The sequence below is a fragment of the Fonsecaea erecta genome, assembly GCF_001651985.1.
Source record: "Fonsecaea erecta strain CBS 125763 chromosome Unknown Scaff1, whole genome shotgun sequence".
Lineage (NCBI taxonomy): Eukaryota > Fungi > Ascomycota > Eurotiomycetes > Chaetothyriales > Herpotrichiellaceae > Fonsecaea > Fonsecaea erecta.
The window spans coordinates 4389263-4408873 of record NW_017387244.1 but is presented as its reverse complement, the minus strand read 5'-3'; the positions used below and the strand labels follow the sequence as shown (position 1 = coordinate 4408873).

Below are 19611 nucleotides of genomic sequence, written 5' to 3'. Positions count from 1 at the left end.
CCTACTAGAGTAGCTTGGTAGGTGAGATATGGCGGCTTAGCCTCCAGAGCATCATATCCACTCAAGCCAAACACAATGCACACTTAGTCAGAGTAGAAATTCATCTCATCTTATACAGGTTGTGTTCCATATACGTGGCTGGCCGCCTGAAACTGAACAGCTCGCCAGGCTTTCGGTGTGTCTGGGGGCAAAGAAGGTTTGGTTCCATTCGCAATTTCGTGAATTGCTATCTCTTACGATGTGAGAGAGATCGTCAAAAGGCGAAGGTGTCTGAAGCATAGGGCTACTCGTACAGCCACTCGCGGAGAGACCGTGGAACAAGCGACGGGGGTCTATGTTCACAAAACATTTGTCAAGCAGAATATCCATGCTGCCCACACTTACCAAAATTAAGCGACCGTTGGGCGCGGTCTGGAAGCCAATCAAGCCAACAGATATGGGCTGTAGGGTTGAGGTGATTGCTGCTGATCGCCGGATGCTGATGCCACAGGGAGATAGGACCCGTTTCATGCTAGTAGAAGTGCAGTCAGGGTGTCAGCGCAGTTCGCTTAGAGGAGATGCGGTAGAAATGGTTAAGTTGGTAATATATGAGGCATCCACGACATGGGGCGGCAAAGGCAATGGACACACCAGATTGCTGCATACGCTCTCCTGCGTGAATTGGATGCTTCAAGGGTGTCACGACATAGAGGAGATGGAAAACAGCGACGCTGTCGGCGCATGGTTTGGAGAGAAAGTTCTGGAGTGACGGATTGTTAAAGTGGCAAGAGATCTGGCGGTGCCGGTGAGGAGAATCCATCTCATGCCCACCATGCGCCACGCTGTGAGTTAAACATCCGAGGATTCCTTCCCAATATGAGCGTCACCATTGACGCGCTCTACGTCTTTGATGATCACAAGTAGGTGATCCTTATCGATGTCTACCGTGGGAAACCTGAATTGCTTGCTGACCCTTTGCCAGCAACTGCGTCCTCGAACACCTTTACTCGGGTCGCCCACCGTCTGCGCAGACTCTCATCTCCAGCTTGACTGCACGAACCGGTCCTCGACCATCCATCCTCCAACTCTCAGATCTCGCTCCCCCAACCACTGCATACTCGATCTCTCCGTCAAACTTTCAGCTGATTGCGGTATCTGGCAAAGATGCCCAGTCGCTGGCCATCCTCGATTTCCTCCAACGCGTCCTCGATGTATTCGAGGATTTCCTTGGGAGCCCCCTGTTGACCACAAAGATCGAAGACAACTATGAAATTGTGGCTCAGTTACTGGGTGAAATGTGTGATGGTGGCATAATATGCAACACCGAACCCAATGCGCTGCGAGAATCGGTAGAAGTTTCTTCAGTGCTGGGAAAGTTGTTCACACACGTAGGACTGCCTGGGTACACAGACCGTGTTTCGCAAGGTTGCGCCGTGCTAACTCTTGCAGGGCTTCACCTGCTCTTGGGCCGTCAAGCAACTTTTCTTCCAGTCTGCGTGGGACGGCCTCGCCGCCTGTAGGCCCAGCAATTCCGTGGCGGAAGCCCAATGTCCGGCATACCTCTAACGAGCTATATGTCGATATCATTGAGAATCTGTCCGTCATATTCGCTCCCTCAGGTCGCCCCATATCCGCGCGTTCACACGGTTCGATTGCATTCACAGCCAAAATATCGGGGGTCCCAGATCTACTGTTGGTATTGACCGCGCCTGGAGGCACCAGTAGTGCCAAAACCTCAGGGATCACTCGTACGATGCAACTACCTGTCTTCCATCCCTGCGTGCGGTTAGCGAGATGGAAAGAACACCCGGGAGAGCTGTCATTCGTGCCGCCAGACGGCCGTTTCATGCTTGCAGGTTACGAGACCGATTTGATGCCCACTCCCCTCGACACGGATCAGCCTCCCAGCAAAAGTGACAAGATATTCTTACCAGCCACCGTAGACCTCCGGGGCGGACTAGGTAGTTCAGGTTCCGAATTCGAAGCCAAATTGACCTTGAACAACAACTTTCCTGGTGTTTCTTCGGTCACCAAACCGAACGCCTCGCGGACAAGCTCGGGCCCGATCTCGTCTCTGTCCTTTGGCGGTGCCAGCAGTGGTAGTTCCACTGCCCCCACACTAGAAGCCGTGATGGTCACAATACCGTTTCCTTCCGACGTGCGGAGCGTCACCGAACTCAAGGCCTCAAGGGGGGAAGCCACGTTCAACGCGTTCGACAGGGTTGTCGAGTGGAAAGTTCCTACCAAGGATGGAGCATCGATCAACGGAACGGCGACCTTGACCGGAACAGTGGCCGGTGCTTTCAATGCGCAGAGTGACATGGACGAAGAGACACAAGCTGCCGAGATCGGCAAACAGAACACCATGGCAGGATACTACCAGGAAGATGTCGTCGCTAATCAGGGCACGGCCTCCGACCCGTCAGGAAATGGCAACTCCAAGAGGACACAAGCCACCAAGGCACTGATGCCACGATCGATCTCGGTCTCGTTCAGTGTCAAAGGATGGCTCTCTAGTGGGATCAAGGTCGACAGCTTGGTGGTCGACGTGAAGAAATCTAAAGGACTGGGCGACGGCGTCCGACCATATAAAGGCGTCAAGTACCTGACCGTGAGTCGACAAGGTGTTGAGAGAAGGGTGGAATGAAACGAGACATGATGTACAAGATTATGAAAAATAAAAACGCTTAGAGCAAAATGAATTACAACAAGTGCCTTGCAATGATGTTGCTATTGTTGTTCGAGCATGTCACCCTATGGCTCAGGGCCGCGTTCACGAAAGATAAGGTCGTAGAAATACATATCTGGTGAGAACAAGAGGATTGATATTCAAGGAACGCAATTCAAATTTTTGTTTTCCCCGTTTCCAATGCACCATTCATCCGGACCTTGCCCATGCCCATGCCCATATCCATACCTATCTCTCCTCTCCCTCTGGGTGTCTGTGTCTGTGTCCGTCCGCATGCTATGCTTTCCAAATATTGCATCTGTCCGGTGTACACCTTGCCAGTGCATGATGTACATTATAATGCCATGCCATGCCATGCTAATCAATGCCAGTTCCCTTCGGGGGCCCACTTGGATCATTATCACAAGTTTCCCCTTAGTAGTAGGTCCCCGACGAACTCCCTCGATGGAGAGGTGTGTCGGGGAGCACATGCAGCAAATAAAAATCCATGTGTCCCCCAGAACGCCACGCCTGAATGCAATCAACCATTAACGAAGAAAGACAAAAAAGAAAAAAAAGTCGTCAGTCATCATCATCATGCAAATGCCGTGTGTGTTTCATTTGTCGTCGTTTATCATCACCGTCCCAATGTTTCTCCTGAGAAAAAGAGAAATCAAAAGCATCTCGCCCTCAAAATGTTGTGTTTGCGTGTGGTAAAAACTCCTGTCCGGCCAGTCATATGCAGAGATAGAGACAAGAGAGAGGTGCGATTGATAGTGGCGATGATGTGATGATGTGATGGTCGACAAAGAAGATAAAGGAAAAGAGACCAGGAGAAGGAGATGCCTGGTATGGGGGTCATGTTCACCCCAGCCAGCCAGCCAGCCAGTCAGTCATGCGCTGATGATGGTGATGGCGGGGCTATTATTGCTGGAGGTTGTGGTGATGGTGATGATGCATGCCCAAGCCGGTGATCTTCTTCCAGCCCTTCTTGACGCTGCGGTTGAACTGGTCAGCACCGGACTCGCTACCACGCGAGCTGGCGCTGTTGGCCGAAAGGGAGCTATCTTCGCTGGGCCTGCGTTGCATCATCACGGCGCCGGTGCCGCCGACGCCGGCTAGAGGAGGAGGAGGAGACGTGCGGCTGGTGCCGCTAGTGCTAACGTGCCCAATATTTCCGGCACCGCCCCGGCCGACGTGGTACACGGGGGCGGCGTCGCGCTCCCAGCGCAGCTGCTGCTCGAGCTCCTCGTCGAAGCTGAAGATGGCGCGCTCCGAGCTGGGGAAGACGTTGCCCGCGCCGCCACGGCCGGTGGTGAAGGTCTTGCGCGAGCTGGAGGCCGACGACGTGGTTGACGATGCCGACATGGACCCGAGCCGTGACGCTGTGCGCTCGCTACCGCTGCCCCATGCTGAGGTGTTGCTCGACGAGGATCTCACTGCATTGCCAAATCCACCTCGCCCCGTGGAGATGTAGTGCATGTTGTTGGCGACTGAGGGGTGAGGCTCGACGATGGAGTAGGATCTTGACGTTGACGTGGACATCTTTTCTTTGAGGTATATTGTGTGTGTGTGTGTGTGTGTGTGTGTGTGTGTGTGTGTGATTTGAGCACTGGATTGTTTGAGGTTGTTCGCCTTATTTGCTTGATGTTCTGAGCAGATGTAGTGTATTTGTAGAAAAGTACCCCTGGTGGTGGTGGTGTTGATCAGAAGTATTTATGATTGGTGCACCGCGTGACGCCAGGAATGGGATTCGATTGGATTCTCACGAGCTGTCAGGTGACAGGGTTAAGCTTTGGATAGTTCTGGTTGTTGTTGTTTGTTGTGTGGCTGGTGTGAGGTATTTTCCCGCACAGGTCAATAAGTGACGATGGGCTTTTGTCAATAGGTCAGTAGATCAGTGGTGAACGGCCGTCACGAGGAAGGGGCTAGGGGACCAGGTGATTATATACAGACAACACGGGCCATGGCAAGTGAAAATTTTCTATACGGACAACAAAGGGAACAGTTGACGCGACGATCCCCAGCCAAGACGCAAGCAAAGGGGGGGAAAGGCGGGCTGAGGGCATTGTCAATGTGTCAATGCTGGGGCCATTACTCGATAGAAATCCAGCACCTTCTCGCACTTTGCAGTTAACTGGAAAGTGTCGACCAAAGTTGAGACAGGCCTGCCGTTAACTGCAAAGCGCGAAGGTGCAAATTTGCAGGTCACGATGGGGGCAGATGGCGACACAAGGAGCGGGAAAAGACAAGACTGGCGTCATGGAACAAGGAGTCGCAGGTGGATATTCAAGGAACTCTGTCCTAAGGAAAACCAAGAGCTGGCCAAGCTGGTGAGGGTACGTGGTGGTACATGCGTGATGGGCGGAAGCTGGGCGAGGGCGAAAGTCTCTCGAAGAAAATTCCTGCGGCGGAGTCGCCGGCAGCGTGCTGATTGGCTGCAGCAAGACGTCAGGTTGACCACGCGATTCGAATCCGTTAGTCATGCCCAGCCTCATTTCGGCCTGTCCCTCCGCCACGCGCTGCCCTCCGAAGCAATCTATGGGGTAATCGTGTGCTGCCCAGAGCGGGGACGGTCGTTTCCTGGGGGTAATAGATTGCTATGCTGCTCCAGTCCATCACCAACTGTCACCTCGGTCACCATGGTCACCATGGTCAGCAACCGCTGGAGCCGGGGCCCCTGAGACAGCCCTTGCCGCTCGCACATTCGTTCTCTTTGTGAGCTCTTCGCCGCTGACTTGTTGTCCTGACAAGCCGACACGTTGTTGCGGTTACCCCTGAGAAAGGGATCATCGATGCGATCTCGCCCGTGCCCGTACCCGTCCACTACCAGAGGGAATGTCCCCCCCGGTCAACACAGGCTCTGGTCTGCCTCGATCCGGACAGTGCTTCCAGAGCCTGTGTTGACCTGTGGCTAGACCCATCCCCGGATTTTCGGCACTTCCCCGCAGTTGCCCAAGTCGGTGGCTCAAGGTGTCATGGATCACCGGACCCAAAATTGGTTTGTCTCCATGACAGCGGGAGAATACTGTAGGTGGTGCCTGACCCAAAAAGGTTTCCTGCTGTTCTGTTTAGCCTCACCGCCAGATGCTCGTTGTTTCGAGGCCTGGATCTAGCGAAGCCGAAGTGCTCGCTGCTCAATCAGGTGAACTTCGTGTGGATAACGTCTGGATTCTCATGCCAGTCGTCGATGCTGACCCACATCTGGTGTGGTGTTAGTGGTGAGCCAACACCGGGAAAAATTTGCTCGACACTGACCTTCCTGAATGTGCTTAACCCAGCCAGGATGCTGCCGCCAATCCAAGTGCTGTACTTTCGCTCAGGGGGTGCGTATATCTTGATGCGCATATCCTTGACCGCCAGCCGCTGCATTTCATACAGAAGTCGGTCCGGAAACCCCTTACATAGAGTCGTACCACCGCTGAGGACAACATTTCCGAAAAGGTTTTTGCGGAGGTCCATGTCCGTCCGGTTGATGGCATCCACCACCATTTGATGGATGCCCTGATATTCCAACCCGATCAATTCGGGCTCGAACAAGATCTCAGGTGCCCGGAACCGTTCCGCCCCAATTTTGATCTTCTGGCCATCTGGGAGCACGTACTCGACATCCCTTTTCTCGTTCTTCCAGATCCCTTGTGACCAGTCCTTCTCTTCTTTGCGAGGATCGAGCGCGATGTATGCGGTTTTCTCTTTCATGATCCTGACGATTTCCTTTTCTGCACTGGTATGAAACACATGTCCGTTCTTGCGCAGGAGCAGTTGCATATATTCTGTGATGTCTCTTCCTGCCACGTCGATTCTCCGTATGCTGCTCGGAATGGCAAAGCCCTCGTAGACGGGAACTGCGTGACTGACCCCATCTCCGCTGTCCAGAACGATACCGGTGGTTCGACCACTCGCATACAAACTCAAAACTGCTTGGATTGACATGTATACGGCAGGCACATTGAATTGTTCAAAGAGGATCTGGGCGGCCGTGTCTCGATTCTGTCTCGGGTTCAGGGGTGGCTCTGTGAGAAGGACGGGATGTTCCTCGCTCAGTGTTTTCAACTCTTGTTCGTAGACATAAGTCCAGATCCTCTCCATATCATCCCAATCAGTCACAATCCCATGTTCCAGCGGATACTTGATTTTCAGGAGACCCCGTAGTTCCTGCGCCTTCGGTCCGATGAAAACATCTCCCTCCAGGGCGCCGGCAAGGGCCCGCACGTGCTTAGGACGACCAACATAGGAAGGGAAATAGGCCGCAGGAAGATCGGTCCCAGCGAAGCCAGCTCGAATGGTGCCGCTTCCGTTGTCCAGCACGAGCGGTACGTTGTGCAGACTTCCACCGTCGGCCATGGCGACCAAAAGTATTCCAAGCAAGCAAAGACTGACACGAAAAGGAGACTGCTGCTTCGATCACCGCATTGTGCCAGTGATGTGGTTGTTGCAGGAGAGGAATAGGGAGGTGGACAAGTGAGGACGCGAGTTGCAGTGTCGGGACGCGATCAGAGAAAATTCTGCCGCTTTACACCGCCTTTGTAGGATTTGTTTCCTCCACCATCGAGCATCGACTTTCACCACAACGCAGAGATTCGCATCCCAACACCACTAACCTACCACTCAATTTGCCAACACTGAATACGACCATACCACCCTTCGTTGGAATCAAGTCATTACATCTCTCAAAATGCCCAAATATAAGTGCTCTCTTCCATCTCCACGTGTGACTGCTTGACTGACACACATAGTACTCTTTTGCGACTACTGCGATGTCTACCTTACACATGATTCAATGTCTGTGCGCAAGGCCCATAACGCTGGCCGAAATCACCTGAGGAACGTCGTCGAGTACTATCAGCGTACGTACCAGAAGGCAAGACGAGGGCAACCGTGTTTAACAAGATTCAGAGATTGGCCACGAAAAAGCACAGTCGGTCATTGACTCGATCACGTCTTCTTACGCCGCTGAAGGCCAAGCGAACCCCATGCTTCAACAAGCTGCGCCAGGATTTCCTCCGCCTCTTCCTGGATTTCCCGGTATGTTCGATCCTGACTTCACATAAACTTCAACTCATCGGGATCCCGTACAGGAATGCCTCCTCCACCGTTCGCACTGGCTGGCGCAGCACCGCCAGGCCCTGGGGGCATCGTACCTCCTCCTCCCGGTGGTCGTGGCATACCATTTCCACCCTTCCCGCCTGGTGGCGCTCCTCCGCCAGCCCTCCCTAACGGTTTGCCGTTTCCACCGCCGCCCGGAGGATTTCCTCCAAACTTCCAATTTCCTCCCCCCGGGCCGCCGGGCGGATTCCCGCCCCCAGGTCAACAAGGTCAGCAAGGCCCACCAGGAGGTCCAAGCCCGGGACCTGGTAGTGGCATGAATCAAAGCCAAGCCCCTCCTCCGCCGGGTTTCAACATGAGCGGTCCGCCTGGTGCAAATGATAACAGACGGTAAAATCATGAGCATGCCAGTGAGATCAGATGCTGTTCTACACAGAGAAAAGGCACCAAGCGAATACCCGTGACTGGAAGCGAGTCGTCTGGACACATACACCTCGTTCAGGTACCAATATCGCTGGCCTTAGGGACACCCCAAGACGGCAGCACCTTGACGTAGATCGGAACAGAAGGCCGAATTCCACGTCGACATGACCTTTGACCCCTCTTTCGAAGCCAAATATGCATTTGCCATGCAGGCCGAGCAAGGCAGTACGCACATGCCGTACAGGATGCCCAACAAAGCGGGACTCCATGCCAGCAAGGGAATTGAAACCAGCCACTTGGAAATGAGCCAGATGCTAAGCTTACGGCTGGAGCTTTGTTGGGCACGAAAGAGACACTCCACCTGGAGCGTCGTGCCTGCCTTGTCCAGGGGCGACAGGGTGCGGTTCGGCCCCAGTTATCAACGGGGGACGGCCTGTTTTCTATCCGTCACTCGTTGTAGCCTTCTGTTTGCTAGTCAGTCACCTCACCTATGGCTTTCGACAACCTCATCGAATTCGTGCAATATTTTATCGCGCCTATCTTTATTGTCTTGCTTCTTGCGCTCTTCATCCATTGTATCTTGACAATCCACCGAAACAGTGAGCGTCGCTTCTTCCGGTTCAACTCGATCCTATCCATATCTCATTCGCGGCAGTCTCTGCTCAACCGCGGCGACCCAAATCCTGTGTGAACAAGATGGCCGACCTACCGAAGCCCGAGCCAAATTACACCCAGGAGTGCGCACTTCGTGGACCAGCAAGCCAGGATCTCGACGATGTCGTGGAACGAGTGTCCCATGGCTGTCCAGAAGGCGAGGGCTCCTTTCTCACCTTGCCTGCCCCCGGAATATCGGCAGCACATCATATCAGATCGAACAAGATCTTCGACCGCATCTTGTTTGCGCGATCCAAAGGCGTCAGAGACCCTGCAAAGGAGGAAGTCCATAAGCGCCAGCAAGATGAGCGAAAGGCACAGTCCAAAGCTCGCAAAGAAGCAGCGACACAAGAACGAAATGCACGGCGAGCGGAAGAAGACAGAAAGCGAAGGGGGGAAAGACAAGAGAGCAAAGATCGAGCAAGGCAGAACAACAAACTCAAGGCAGAAAGGAAAGCTCAGGAGAAGCAGGTGCAGGACTACTACGGGATTCGCGGCTATGACCCCAGTGCTGGAATGCTTCGCTCTAATCGAGAGAGGGTCGCCTTGCGAGCTACCAACGGACAAATCCAGACATCTCAGGACATTGACAAAGTGCTGAGTTTGAGGCCGCAGGCGAGTCAAACCTGGGGATTAGAATATGGAAAGCCGAAGGAAGATCACAGGCATAGGCACAGTCCGCTTCGTGGCGGCGGTGATGATCACACACACAACGGCGACAACCTCGAAGAATAGAATGGCAGTGAGATGTGCTCTAGGCCTTCCCTTGGACGTTCCGCCTATTCTTTTTGAGTTCATCTGGGACTGTCAGCGTGTTGCTTTCATCGGAGAGGGTCTTCTTGCCCATACAATCGCTGAGTGTCGTTTCCGTTGGCCATATCTCTCTCTGCCATTCTGTCTCTCCTCGTCTTGATATTGCCAACAAGCGCCAGTTGAGCCCAGACAATAACTCGGAACCCACAGAATTCCAAGAATGGAGATAGGGGTCGACAGAAGGTCCTTTATACAGTCTCGATCTAACTATGCAGTTCGCAGAACCAGCGTATAAGTGCTCACCGCCTTTTTGGCTTGATTCCATAATAGTGCCGGCGCGAGGTCATTAATTCACAAGAATTAAGGCTGATGGTGGCACAGGAATCCGGGGTCATTGCGCCACAGGAATCCGAGGCCAACGTGGTTTCAAGAATGCATGTCTATCTAGGCTGCAGCCGCGTCAACGAAATCAAGTTCTCAGACACTACGACACGACATCCCTTCACACGACTTTTTACTCGAACCTTGTCCCTGGTCAATACAACACCCTGAGCCTTCAACATGGCCACAAATCTCAAGAGAGAACAAAGTGACGTGCTCCAGGGACCTTCAAAACGCGCAGCGGCAACAAGAAAGCTCGAGGGTTGTATGGATTATGCTTCTCATGTTTGTTAGTCCGGCCGGACGCTAATGAGTCTTGAGCTCCAGAGCTTGTCACCCAGCTCTTGTTCAACTCGGATGTGCGGGACGTGGTCCGGACACTGCTTGCACATCCTGCCACTGGCGAGGTCACGCGGAAACAATTGCTAGCTCATAAGAACAGAAGCTTTCGAATACGCGAAAGCTACGGCTAGAGGGAAGCGCGACGACATCATCAATGAGGCGCGTTTTGAAGTGGAAAGCGCAAATTTGACAGAATTCCCCGACAGAGAAAGCAGGTGGCATTGGGCTTGGAAGATGTCCGTACGACAGTTCCTTCCGCAGATTCAAGCATTGATTAACAAAGGCACCGTGGCCAGTGGGCCGGTCTTCGCATAGGAAGCCTGGATCAGCATGACCGAGAGCTCAATAACACATGAATTGTATAAAGTCGGGGCAAGAGTCGTGAACGATGAGACATTTTGCGATGGGTATCACGACGGAGTCGATGGCTTGATGCTGCAAATCATTCGTATTCAGCAGCAGCATGACCCAGATTGGGTACAAGAGGAAGACCTGCTAAAGAAGATACGCGAATGGCAGAGCCGAGCGAGGACATCGGATGGACCGCATACCTACCGCTATGCGCGAACGTTGGCCTTCCCGGAGCGTTCTGCCGCACAATCAGAGCCTGAAATATAGGTGGCAGTTTGGCCATTGACGAGCAGAGCTGATGGGAGAGCTGCACGGAGCAGCTTACTACCTTTATGTGGTCATACGGAGTCCAGGGTCTGCTACGGAGTTCGGACTATTGGGCACTGCCATTTTGCAAAGAGAAACATGTCTCAGAAGGAAGGAAGGCTTGTTGATGAACCCAAAGCAGTGTCTGATTGCAACAAGGAGCGTGGACATCGGCGATCACCCCGGCTCTAAAGAAAGCACCAGTCGGCGAGATGTGTAATGGAAAAGAGGGCGTGTCTACCAAAATTCGCGAAGGCCACGACTGGGTGATTAGTTTCGGGCTTTTGCTCACTGTCCTGCACCGGCTTTCTCTGTAGCAGAAGGAAATGCCTGCTTGGTGCAAGTTGATAACTCTTTGCCAAATCCAATGGGTCGAGGGAAATCACAGCGTTACGGTCGTTCATGACATCGATTGCCACCTCTTACTCTTTGCTGAACATTTCTTCAGTTAACACCCGATCGCCTCCAAAGTACATTATTAGCCAGGTCACAGAGACCCACTAAGTTTTGACACCGTCCAAGAAAGGCCCAACCCGGGGGGCGTACCACATCAGTCCATCTGCCAGCCCATCTCTTCGGCGATGACATCTTCGAGTCCGCGTTTGTACTTTTCCTCCCCTGACCTCAGCGGCGGCCACTGCTTCATCTTCCTCCGCAAATCCTCGGCGCTCGCTATCGAGCCCGCGAGATTGTCGAGCTTGCCATGAATCACATACTCCTGCTCGGCCAGGGCCTCGGCCAACTCGACTTGATGGTTGTGCAGAAGATCGGTGTTGGGGACCACCACAATGGGCACGCCGATGCGCAGGGCGTCGAGGACCGATCCGGACCCGGCGTGGCTGATGACCATGCCCTCGTCTTGCGGGGACCCGCCCTTCACGGCAAGCATCTCCCCTCGCAGCCCTTCTCTGTTGAAGCCGAAACCGGTGATCTCAATACCTTTATCGAGTCCGACGTCCCTCAGAGCTTCGCACCGTCTCTGAAATATGGTTTCACCTTCGTGATCGCCGTATTGAATTCGTAGCTGTGTATATCCTGCCTCGCGGAGGGGTTGGATGAAGGTGGGCTCCAGTACGGCACGGACTAGACTGTTGAAGGGAGCTGTTGCGCCGATTGTCACAAAGCACCGCTTCCCAGAGGTATTGCTCGATTTCTTCCGATCACTCATTATCCAAATCCCCACAGACAGGGTTGTGAGCAGGGAGGCAGCATGGACAGGGCGTTGAGAGAGAGCACAAGACGTAGATTTCGGTGGATCAAACGGGCCACGAGCTGAGCAGCTGACTCATCCTGGCTGTACGGCCAGCCACAAGGCATCCAGATGCAAATGCGATTTTGGGGAAATTTATCTCAAGCTTTCCAATGCGCAGGCTCACAAGAGATCCCCAGACACGCAGCAACGATGGCCACCACGGCACGGCATCTCTGTCGGTCATTGTTTCAGGTCAGTCGACAGATACCCGTGAAGCGAAAATGTCAAGCAGCCCAGTCGCAGCTCTTTACGCAACGGCATCGAGTCACGGGCACGAGCGTACAATTTCGGTCACTCTCGACATCTTGGCCGCGCCGGGCGGACAACAATCGAAGAACCGGTGCGTTCGACCAGGACGGAGACGATGACGAAGATGGCGAAGACCTGGACCTCAGCAGACCTCCTGAAGGCGGCTACAAAGTCCCCTCCGCGCCCATCACCCTCGCCGACCTCGATCCCGACGAACTGGCCGATTTTCAAATGCTCTCGCCCAAGGACCAGGAGTCATACCTGGCGCTGCAGAATCACTATGCCGCCGAGTTCGAAGAAGCTGGGATCAACTTCAACGCCGACCCCAACGCCCAGGACCCGTTGATGGAGCGGCTTGTCGACAGTGTGGACCGGGAAATCGGCAAGGAAGTCGAGCCGCTGGATTTCCCCGACGTCCCGCTAAAGGGCAACGAGGTGGGATTCTGGGCCTTGGACGAGGAGGACGATGACTTCACGCAGGTGGAAGATGGCGACGAGGAGTGGGACGAGAGTGCCATCTCAAGTGTGGCGCACAGCGAGTTGGACCTCCACCGAGAGATCAGAGAGTACACGCGGGTCATTGCGTGGGATATGCCCTTATTACAACGTGAGTCTCCTTGGACTGAGTCCAATCACCCCATCACTGCAATCCCACTAATGTGTCTTCTCAGAGTTTGCCAAACCATTCACACCCCCGACGGAGGCCACGCCCCTGCGTTTTCGCTACACCACGTACATGGGGGAACACCACCCGGCGGCCCGCAAAGTGGTCGTGCAGTTCTGTTCGAAAGACCTCCCGAACCTTACCGAGAAGCAGCGTCTCAAGCTGCTCAAGCTCGTCGGCCCGCGCTACAACCCGGACACGGACATGATCAAGATGTCGTGCGAGGCCTTCGAAGCGCCCGCGCAGAACAAGCGATATTTGGGCGACCAGGTGAAGAAGCTGCTGGACGAGGCGCGCAACGGCAAGGACACGTTTGAAGACATCCCGCTCGACCTGCGGCACCACAAGCCGCAGAAGAAGATCGAGTTTCCCGAGAACTGGAAGCTGAAGCCCGCGCGGGTCCGGGAGCTGTTGATCGCGAGACAGGAGCAGAAGCTGCTGGGCCAGACGGCGGCACAGCAGGCGGCGGCGCCGGCGGTCCTCGACGGCAAGGAGTTGGTGCACGATTATGTTCGGGCGTTGGGACGGCCGCCGGCGCCCTTGTTGAGACCGTCGTAATCGCTCGCTCCCGGTCTTTTGTAAAAAAACAGCGGGTTATTATACCGTAGTATAGATCTCGAATGGCACATTGTGGAACAAAACCAAAGGAAAAGCAGGAAAGAAAGAACCAATTATAAAGCCGAAGGACATGGCTTGTAACAACTGAAAGTCGTTTCATCTGTCTGTCTGTCTGTCTGTCTGTCTGTCACCGTCTATCCTTTCAGTCGCTGTTCGCTTCCTTTCAGCAAGACCAGGGAGAGAACAAGAAAAGAAGAACAGAAACAGAAGCAAAAAGGTATCTCTGGAGCAATGCTAGCTAGCTACTTGACCTAGGTAGGTAATTAAGTATACACTGGGGGGATTCCCCGGCATTCGATGTGATCATGCTGTGAAGTGTGGTGAATTCGCATACCGTCTAGCATCATCAGTTTCTCAGCTCCCACAGCTCTCATTTGCATTGTTTGGTGCCTTTCTCTCCGTTGTAGCTCCGTCGCTGCAGCCAAAAATAAATTAAATTAAAAAATCAAAACAAAGAAGAAAGAGCCGGCCTCCTGACCATGCAGAATCTCTCCAAGACTGCTCTGGATTGACTCAATTCACTCACTTGATGGTCCGTTTTTTTGGGAGGAAAAAAAAAACCACAGCTGTATTTTACCGTCCCTGTGCAAGTGTGATGGCTGCGCCCCGTTCACTGATACCGTGTCGTTGTCGTCATGTGAAACTCTGACTCAAGTCTTCTTTCGCGATTGTCGCTGCGCTTTGCTCTGCGCCAGCTTCTCGAGTCTCTGTCCCTTGTCCTGTTTGTGATCGGCCTTGTGCTGGGCGGCATGGCGTGGCTTCTGCTCGTCTTTCACCACAGCAGGAGCAGCAGCAGCAGCGACGGGAGTGTTCTTGTCCTTCTCACCCTCCTTGCTGCCGTTCTCGGTCTCGTTGCTCTTCTCGCCGTGCTTGTCCGCCTCGGCAGCCGCTTTCCTCGCCGCCTCCTGCTCCTCCTCCCACCCGGCCTGCTCCCGTTCGCGGATTTTCTCCATCTGTGCGTCCATCATGTCGCCGAGCTCGCTGTCCATGTCGGCGGCGAAGGCGGCCGCCAGGCACTCGTCCCGGCGCTCTCGCGCATTGGCCCAGGCCTTGGCGGCATGGGCGGGGCCGCGCTGGTTGCCGGTTCCGCGACCACGGTAGTGGTGGTGATTGCCGGCGGCTCGCGGGTGTCGGTTGTTGTCGGCGGGGCGGTAAGCTTGGACGCCGCCTCTCCCGTTAACCGTGGGCAGGGGGGTGATGTGCGAGGCAAGCATGTTTTTGGTGCTTTCCGCGAAGCGCGGCGCGGGCTTGTTGCCGTCCAGGATGCCGTAGCTGAGCCCGTTGCGCCCGCCGTTGACACGCAGGCTGCCCACGTTGTACGTCTTGCGGTACCAGTCTGGGAGGTCGCGGAAGCCAAGCGCCTCGAGCACCTCCAGCTTCATCGGCATCACGTGTTTGTACATGCACCCCTGCTGGGCAAAGTTGCACTCGCCGTTGCGCAGCCAGTATGAGCAGTACACCTTCTGGCCCGTCGGTGGCATCTCAGGAACAGGGTCGGCAGGAGGAGCAGTAGTGTTGCTTGCTGCAGTGAGGGATGCAGCCGTGCTTCGCCATGCCAGAGGAGTGAAGGTGGTGGTGTTGGCGGGCAAGATCCCATGTGGTCCAGCGTTGGGACGAGGACTGGGGGACTGGGTCGAGGGTCGGGTCGACTTGTCTTCTCCTTCGTTCGACTCGGCGGAAGATGGAACGGTGTTGCTAGATGTTTCGCTGGGTTGATTTTCGGCGACATTGGGTGTTTTTGGCGGGCTAGGGCCAGACGGCGTAGTCGGACGCAACACAGGAGTTTTGACGATGGAAGTTGGTGCCGAAACCTTCGAGACCGGAGTTTGCAGAGCGCAGGCGGGTGGTGAAGGGATTGATCTGGTGTTGTTCATGCTTGATATGACATAGAACTCGTGTCGGGATTCACAGACGCCAACACTTGTCATGCCAGCGGTCTCAAAGACACTGAGACTTCGAGAAACACCCTCGATCTGGACGTGAATTGGCAGCTCATCCATGGCAACAAGTGGAACTAGGGCGCCATTCTGACGGGTGACAAAGTATTGAGGTTTGAGGGATTGTTGGACGGCCATCTTTGACAAGGCGATGGAGTTAGCTGAAGCGAGGAATGGGTTGACTTCTGTGTGCTCGATGTGAGTATATAAGAGCCAAAGCCAGTAAAGCTCTTCAAATACACATGCAAAGAATGATCTGTGGGTAAGATGTCTGGGGGGAGAGAGGACAAGGAGGATATTTATAGGGAGAATGATCAGTGGTAGGCAGTCACGGTGTGGCAGTGAACACAAGGCGCGGTGAATAAAGGTGCGACAGAGACAATGGCGCAATGTGATACTCACAATGAAAGACAATGGTAGTTGTATAGGACTCTCAATGCGAGTGATTGTCGGAGCAGCGAAGGTGGGTTATGGTCTTGAAAAGTAGTGAATTCGATGTAGGGAAGATATAGCGAACTCCCAATGACCAGGTCTGAGGGCATTCTGGGACAAGTGACGTTGAACGCCATTTATTGTATAACTAGTCCAGATGAAAACAATCGCGGTTTGGACGTTGAACAAACGGTCAGGCATAGAGCAATCCGACATATCCAGCTCTTGTTTGTCTGTGCCGAGCGCGGTGTATATGCCCCGCGTGCTGGGTTGAGGGTTTAAAGTAGCACGCCGCACACGGCTACACCCAGTAATGCGGCCAAACAACGGGCGATTGCATGGCAGCAAAGAAGACAAGGGAAGATGACAATGAAGAACACGCCATCCAGATTTCAAACTCACGAAGGTAGCATCTCATCAAGAGCATAAAGTGAGCCGCAAGGCCGCTACCTGCTCTTTCAGGAATCAGGACAGCAAACCATGGCTCTCCCTATTTTGGCACGGGAAGTCTTGTCGCTTGACATCGGAGGTAGAGGTGTACGCATACTCCAGCAATCACGAAAAAGTGAGTGAGTGCCTGCACAAAGGCGGTGGACTGTAATCAGAAACGAACATAAAGCGATAACAAGGTCTTCTTTCTTTTCTTTCCTTTTCTTTTGTGTTCTCTTTTGTCGTGTCATTCTTTCATCGAGGAAAGACGTTGAATTTAGATGGCAGAGACACGCCCACAGTCAGCAAGGAGATGAGTGGGATCCACTGGAGCGGCCTGGACGGGAAATCCCTGTTCTTGCTGCTGTTTCTGGAGGTTGACAAGGTCAACAAGGCTTTCGGACGTCAGGCACCAGTTAAAGAACTCTTAAGGATGGTTAAAGATAGTTGATCGATGCCCGCCAAAATCCTGCTGCTAGCCTCAAGAGGTAATGCCGATAAATCCGGGTGCACTAGCTCGCTCGGCATTCTGAGACACGGATTACTTCATGTTCTTGGTCCGAAAAGTCAGGCATCCCTTTTCACCCCCCGTGGTTAGGCCTAGTGAGCCCTGCCCGGTGCCTAGCCTCACTAACCAGACCCAGTAAGTCATGCCTAGCGAGCAACTCAGCAGCTGTGCCCTTTGCTTCTGGCCCAGCCGGTAAAGGAGTCACTTGGACATTGCAGCAACCACCTGGCAGGCCCTCACACGCGCTCGAGCCCTCAGCAACCAGCTCACGGTCCAACCACCACTCCCTATCCTTCTCCAAAACCACACACCACACCACCACTCCTGGGCCCTCGCATCTTATTCCCCTGCCCGATCTCTCGCTCCCGTTTTACCCAGCAGGCCAGTCATCTTGCACGCTCTCAGCCTGCGCCTCACCTTTTCCCGAGGGACCGTCTGCACCAACCTCTGCCCTTCAAACCCTTTGTAACCTGACCTCCTCCCTCATCCGTCAAACGACCATCGACTCGACCACCCACCACCTCCGAGGCTGAGTTTCATCACTCTCGTTTCTATCTCTTTTCGCCTTTCTTCATTCTTGCGTCTCGCATCTGCTGGTTCATACGCGTCCGAGCCTTCTGATTTCCTCGCGGTATCATGGCCACCGAGGCCTCCATCGCTCTAACCAACCGCTCTCTCCGTACCATTCGTACTGTGTGTAACCTCTCCAACCTCTCCCCTTCTCGGATCACCAGATTGACCTTGGATAGGAACTGGAATTTCTCGCCGATACCTCCATCATCTCTCCCGAGCAGCTCTCCTCCATCCTAGCACAACTACCGGCTCAGACGCCGCTACATGCTCCTTTACACGCTCCCGTCAATGGCGCCGTCAACACTCCTGTCGATCAATTTTCGAGCATGAACCTGAAGGAAGGATATGCTCCTGTGCCTACACCTGCGCCTCTCCCTCCTCCAGCATACGTTCCGCCTCCGATACTGTCAATTGCATCCGCTCTCTACGCATACACGCCCACAGATACTGGAGACTTGGCGCTCCAGCAAGGTGATCGGATACAAGTTCTGGAGCATATGAACAATGACTGTACGTGCTACTTGTCAGAATATGGGTACGAGAGTGTGCTAACGTCAAATCCAGGGTGGAGAGGTCGTAATGAAAGGACAAATCTAGAAGGCATCTTCCCACGAAGCTATGTAAATGTCATCGAGGACCGACGGCCTCCTATGGTCCACTCACAATCGACTGAGTACGGCAATATGCCCCTTCAAATCACCCAGTCAGGCTCTTCCACTGTCGGACCGGAAGGTCGGAAATACAGCAAGCTCGAAGAACAGGGCAAGAAGTTCGGCAAGAAGATGGGCAACGCTGCCATCTTCGGGGCTGGAGCGACAATTGGCAGCAACATTGTCAATGGCATTTTCTAATGACAGTATTCACGTTCTGATGCTCGATATTTCAGCCTTTGAATTGCAAAGGCTACGGCTATGAAATTTCGTTAGAGTGTCCTCCACAGAGCGGAAGAGCGCACAAGCACTGCAAACTGGAGCGAATAATGGGCATTATCTTCAAGAAAAAAGAAACTGGGATCATCTCTCGACGGAGACGGGGGGTATGGGCATTACGGCGTCATAATGGGAGAAAATGGCGTTGATTGTCGGTCCTCGGCCACCGACTTCTTTGGCTACGCGGATTGTCGACAAAATGAATGGAAAGGAGGAGTGTACGCTCCCACCAACAGCCATCCACACTTATATTTTCTTTGTCCTTTTCAAACAGGCCGCCCACAGGCCATTACATTCTCCAGGACGACGGGCTTGTAGGTTTTGTCATTCAGGAGACGAGGCAGAGTGGTTTTCACACAATTGCCCTAGGGATTGAGAAAGCAAGCAAGGACAGAATGAACTGCAATTTCTTTACGGGCCTGACGAGCTCAACTTGATTGATATGCAGACACATTTTCCGGTACTGCACATACTGTACTTTCAAGAGGCTTGGTATGCAATGAGAAATTCCATATCCATAGCTGGTTCGTCTTGGAGGCTCTGGCCCTCGTTTAGTTCTTTCCCAGCAAGGCTGCCACAGCTCCTCTCGTCTGATTTGCAGCTGACAAGTCTTGGAATCCTGCAAGGCCATTCCTCCCAAGAAAGTATTGGCGTTCCTGACCCGAATGCTTGGTCTTCACCAAATAGGACTCGCTAGTCGAGAGCTCCGCCTAAATAATGTACCGTGGTCGATCTCGGTCATGGGGAGCTCAACAGTTGTTCTGGATAGAAAAGGACCGCGAAGCCGTACGTCCATCGTGGATATTGCGGAAGCCGATTACCTATCCTCGAAATAAGTTGAGGGCCGGTTGGACATGTGTCGGTCCTCAACACTCGATGTGAATTCTTGTCCCAAGACGTCTGATGGGAAACCCAGACTCCTTCAGTCCTCGTCCCGTTGTGGTGGCGGTCCGCTCGCCCTGATCATCTTTTCAATCATCTGTCCTCTCACGATCTCTTTGTTCTCTCCCAACCCAAGGGCCATGTACGCAAGCAGAGGAGGGTGACCGACATAACTGGCGAGGGAGTCGCGGACGATGTTTTGGCTCCATTCGTAGCGGGTGGTGTCGGCATGGCC

The 19611-nt window shown here is 53.7% G+C and overlaps 10 protein-coding genes across 10 annotated transcripts; 6 read left to right on the top strand and 4 right to left on the bottom strand.

Annotated features, from left to right (window-relative positions):
• Positions 1-855: 855 nt before the first annotated feature.
• On the top strand, positions 856-2626 carry AYL99_01572 (hypothetical protein; the record flags this gene model as incomplete). Its single annotated transcript, XM_018833088.1, has 3 exons — positions 856-899; positions 962-1381; positions 1429-2626. 3 exons carry the CDS (start codon positions 856-858, stop codon positions 2624-2626), a joined length of 1662 nt encoding a protein of 553 aa, XP_018698967.1.
• A 945-nt stretch (positions 2627-3571) lies between these two features.
• Positions 3572-4192, bottom strand: AYL99_01571 (hypothetical protein; the record flags this gene model as incomplete). The annotated part of the gene is made up of 1 exon (XM_018833087.1): positions 3572-4192. One exon carries the CDS (start codon positions 4190-4192, stop codon positions 3572-3574), a length of 621 nt encoding a protein of 206 aa, XP_018698966.1.
• Positions 4193-5788: 1596 nt separating this feature from the next.
• On the bottom strand, positions 5789-6991 carry AYL99_01570 (actin-like protein; the record flags this gene model as incomplete). Its single annotated transcript, XM_018833086.1, has 2 exons — positions 5789-5851; positions 5906-6991. The coding sequence occupies 2 exons, from the start codon at positions 6989-6991 to the stop codon at positions 5789-5791; spliced, it is 1149 nt and encodes a 382-aa protein (XP_018698965.1).
• Positions 6992-7427: 436 nt separating this feature from the next.
• On the top strand, positions 7428-8087 carry AYL99_01569 (U1 small nuclear ribonucleoprotein C; the record flags this gene model as incomplete). Its single annotated transcript, XM_018833085.1, has 3 exons — positions 7428-7494; positions 7544-7672; positions 7726-8087. 3 exons carry the CDS (start codon positions 7428-7430, stop codon positions 8085-8087), a joined length of 558 nt encoding a protein of 185 aa, XP_018698964.1.
• Positions 8088-8812: 725 nt separating this feature from the next.
• AYL99_01568 (hypothetical protein) lies at positions 8813-9505 on the top strand (the record flags this gene model as incomplete). The annotated part of the gene is made up of 1 exon (XM_018833084.1): positions 8813-9505. One exon carries the CDS (start codon positions 8813-8815, stop codon positions 9503-9505), a length of 693 nt encoding a protein of 230 aa, XP_018698963.1.
• A 579-nt stretch (positions 9506-10084) lies between these two features.
• AYL99_01567 (hypothetical protein) lies at positions 10085-10377 on the top strand (the record flags this gene model as incomplete). The annotated part of the gene is made up of 2 exons (XM_018833083.1): positions 10085-10169; positions 10226-10377. 2 exons carry the CDS (start codon positions 10085-10087, stop codon positions 10375-10377), a joined length of 237 nt encoding a protein of 78 aa, XP_018698962.1.
• Positions 10378-11453: 1076 nt separating this feature from the next.
• AYL99_01566 (hypothetical protein) lies at positions 11454-12071 on the bottom strand (the record flags this gene model as incomplete). Its single annotated transcript, XM_018833082.1, has 1 exon — positions 11454-12071. One exon carries the CDS (start codon positions 12069-12071, stop codon positions 11454-11456), a length of 618 nt encoding a protein of 205 aa, XP_018698961.1.
• Positions 12072-12305: 234 nt separating this feature from the next.
• AYL99_01565 (hypothetical protein) lies at positions 12306-13626 on the top strand (the record flags this gene model as incomplete). Its single annotated transcript, XM_018833081.1, has 2 exons — positions 12306-13011; positions 13076-13626. 2 exons carry the CDS (start codon positions 12306-12308, stop codon positions 13624-13626), a joined length of 1257 nt encoding a protein of 418 aa, XP_018698960.1.
• Positions 13627-14336: 710 nt separating this feature from the next.
• AYL99_01564 (hypothetical protein) lies at positions 14337-15761 on the bottom strand (the record flags this gene model as incomplete). The annotated part of the gene is made up of 1 exon (XM_018833080.1): positions 14337-15761. The coding sequence occupies one exon, from the start codon at positions 15759-15761 to the stop codon at positions 14337-14339; it is 1425 nt and encodes a 474-aa protein (XP_018698959.1).
• A 1867-nt stretch (positions 15762-17628) lies between these two features.
• AYL99_01563 (hypothetical protein) lies at positions 17629-18416 on the top strand (the record flags this gene model as incomplete). Its single annotated transcript, XM_018833079.1, has 3 exons — positions 17629-17685; positions 17742-18075; positions 18130-18416. 3 exons carry the CDS (start codon positions 17629-17631, stop codon positions 18414-18416), a joined length of 678 nt encoding a protein of 225 aa, XP_018698958.1.
• Between the last annotated feature and the right edge of the window lie 1195 nt (positions 18417-19611).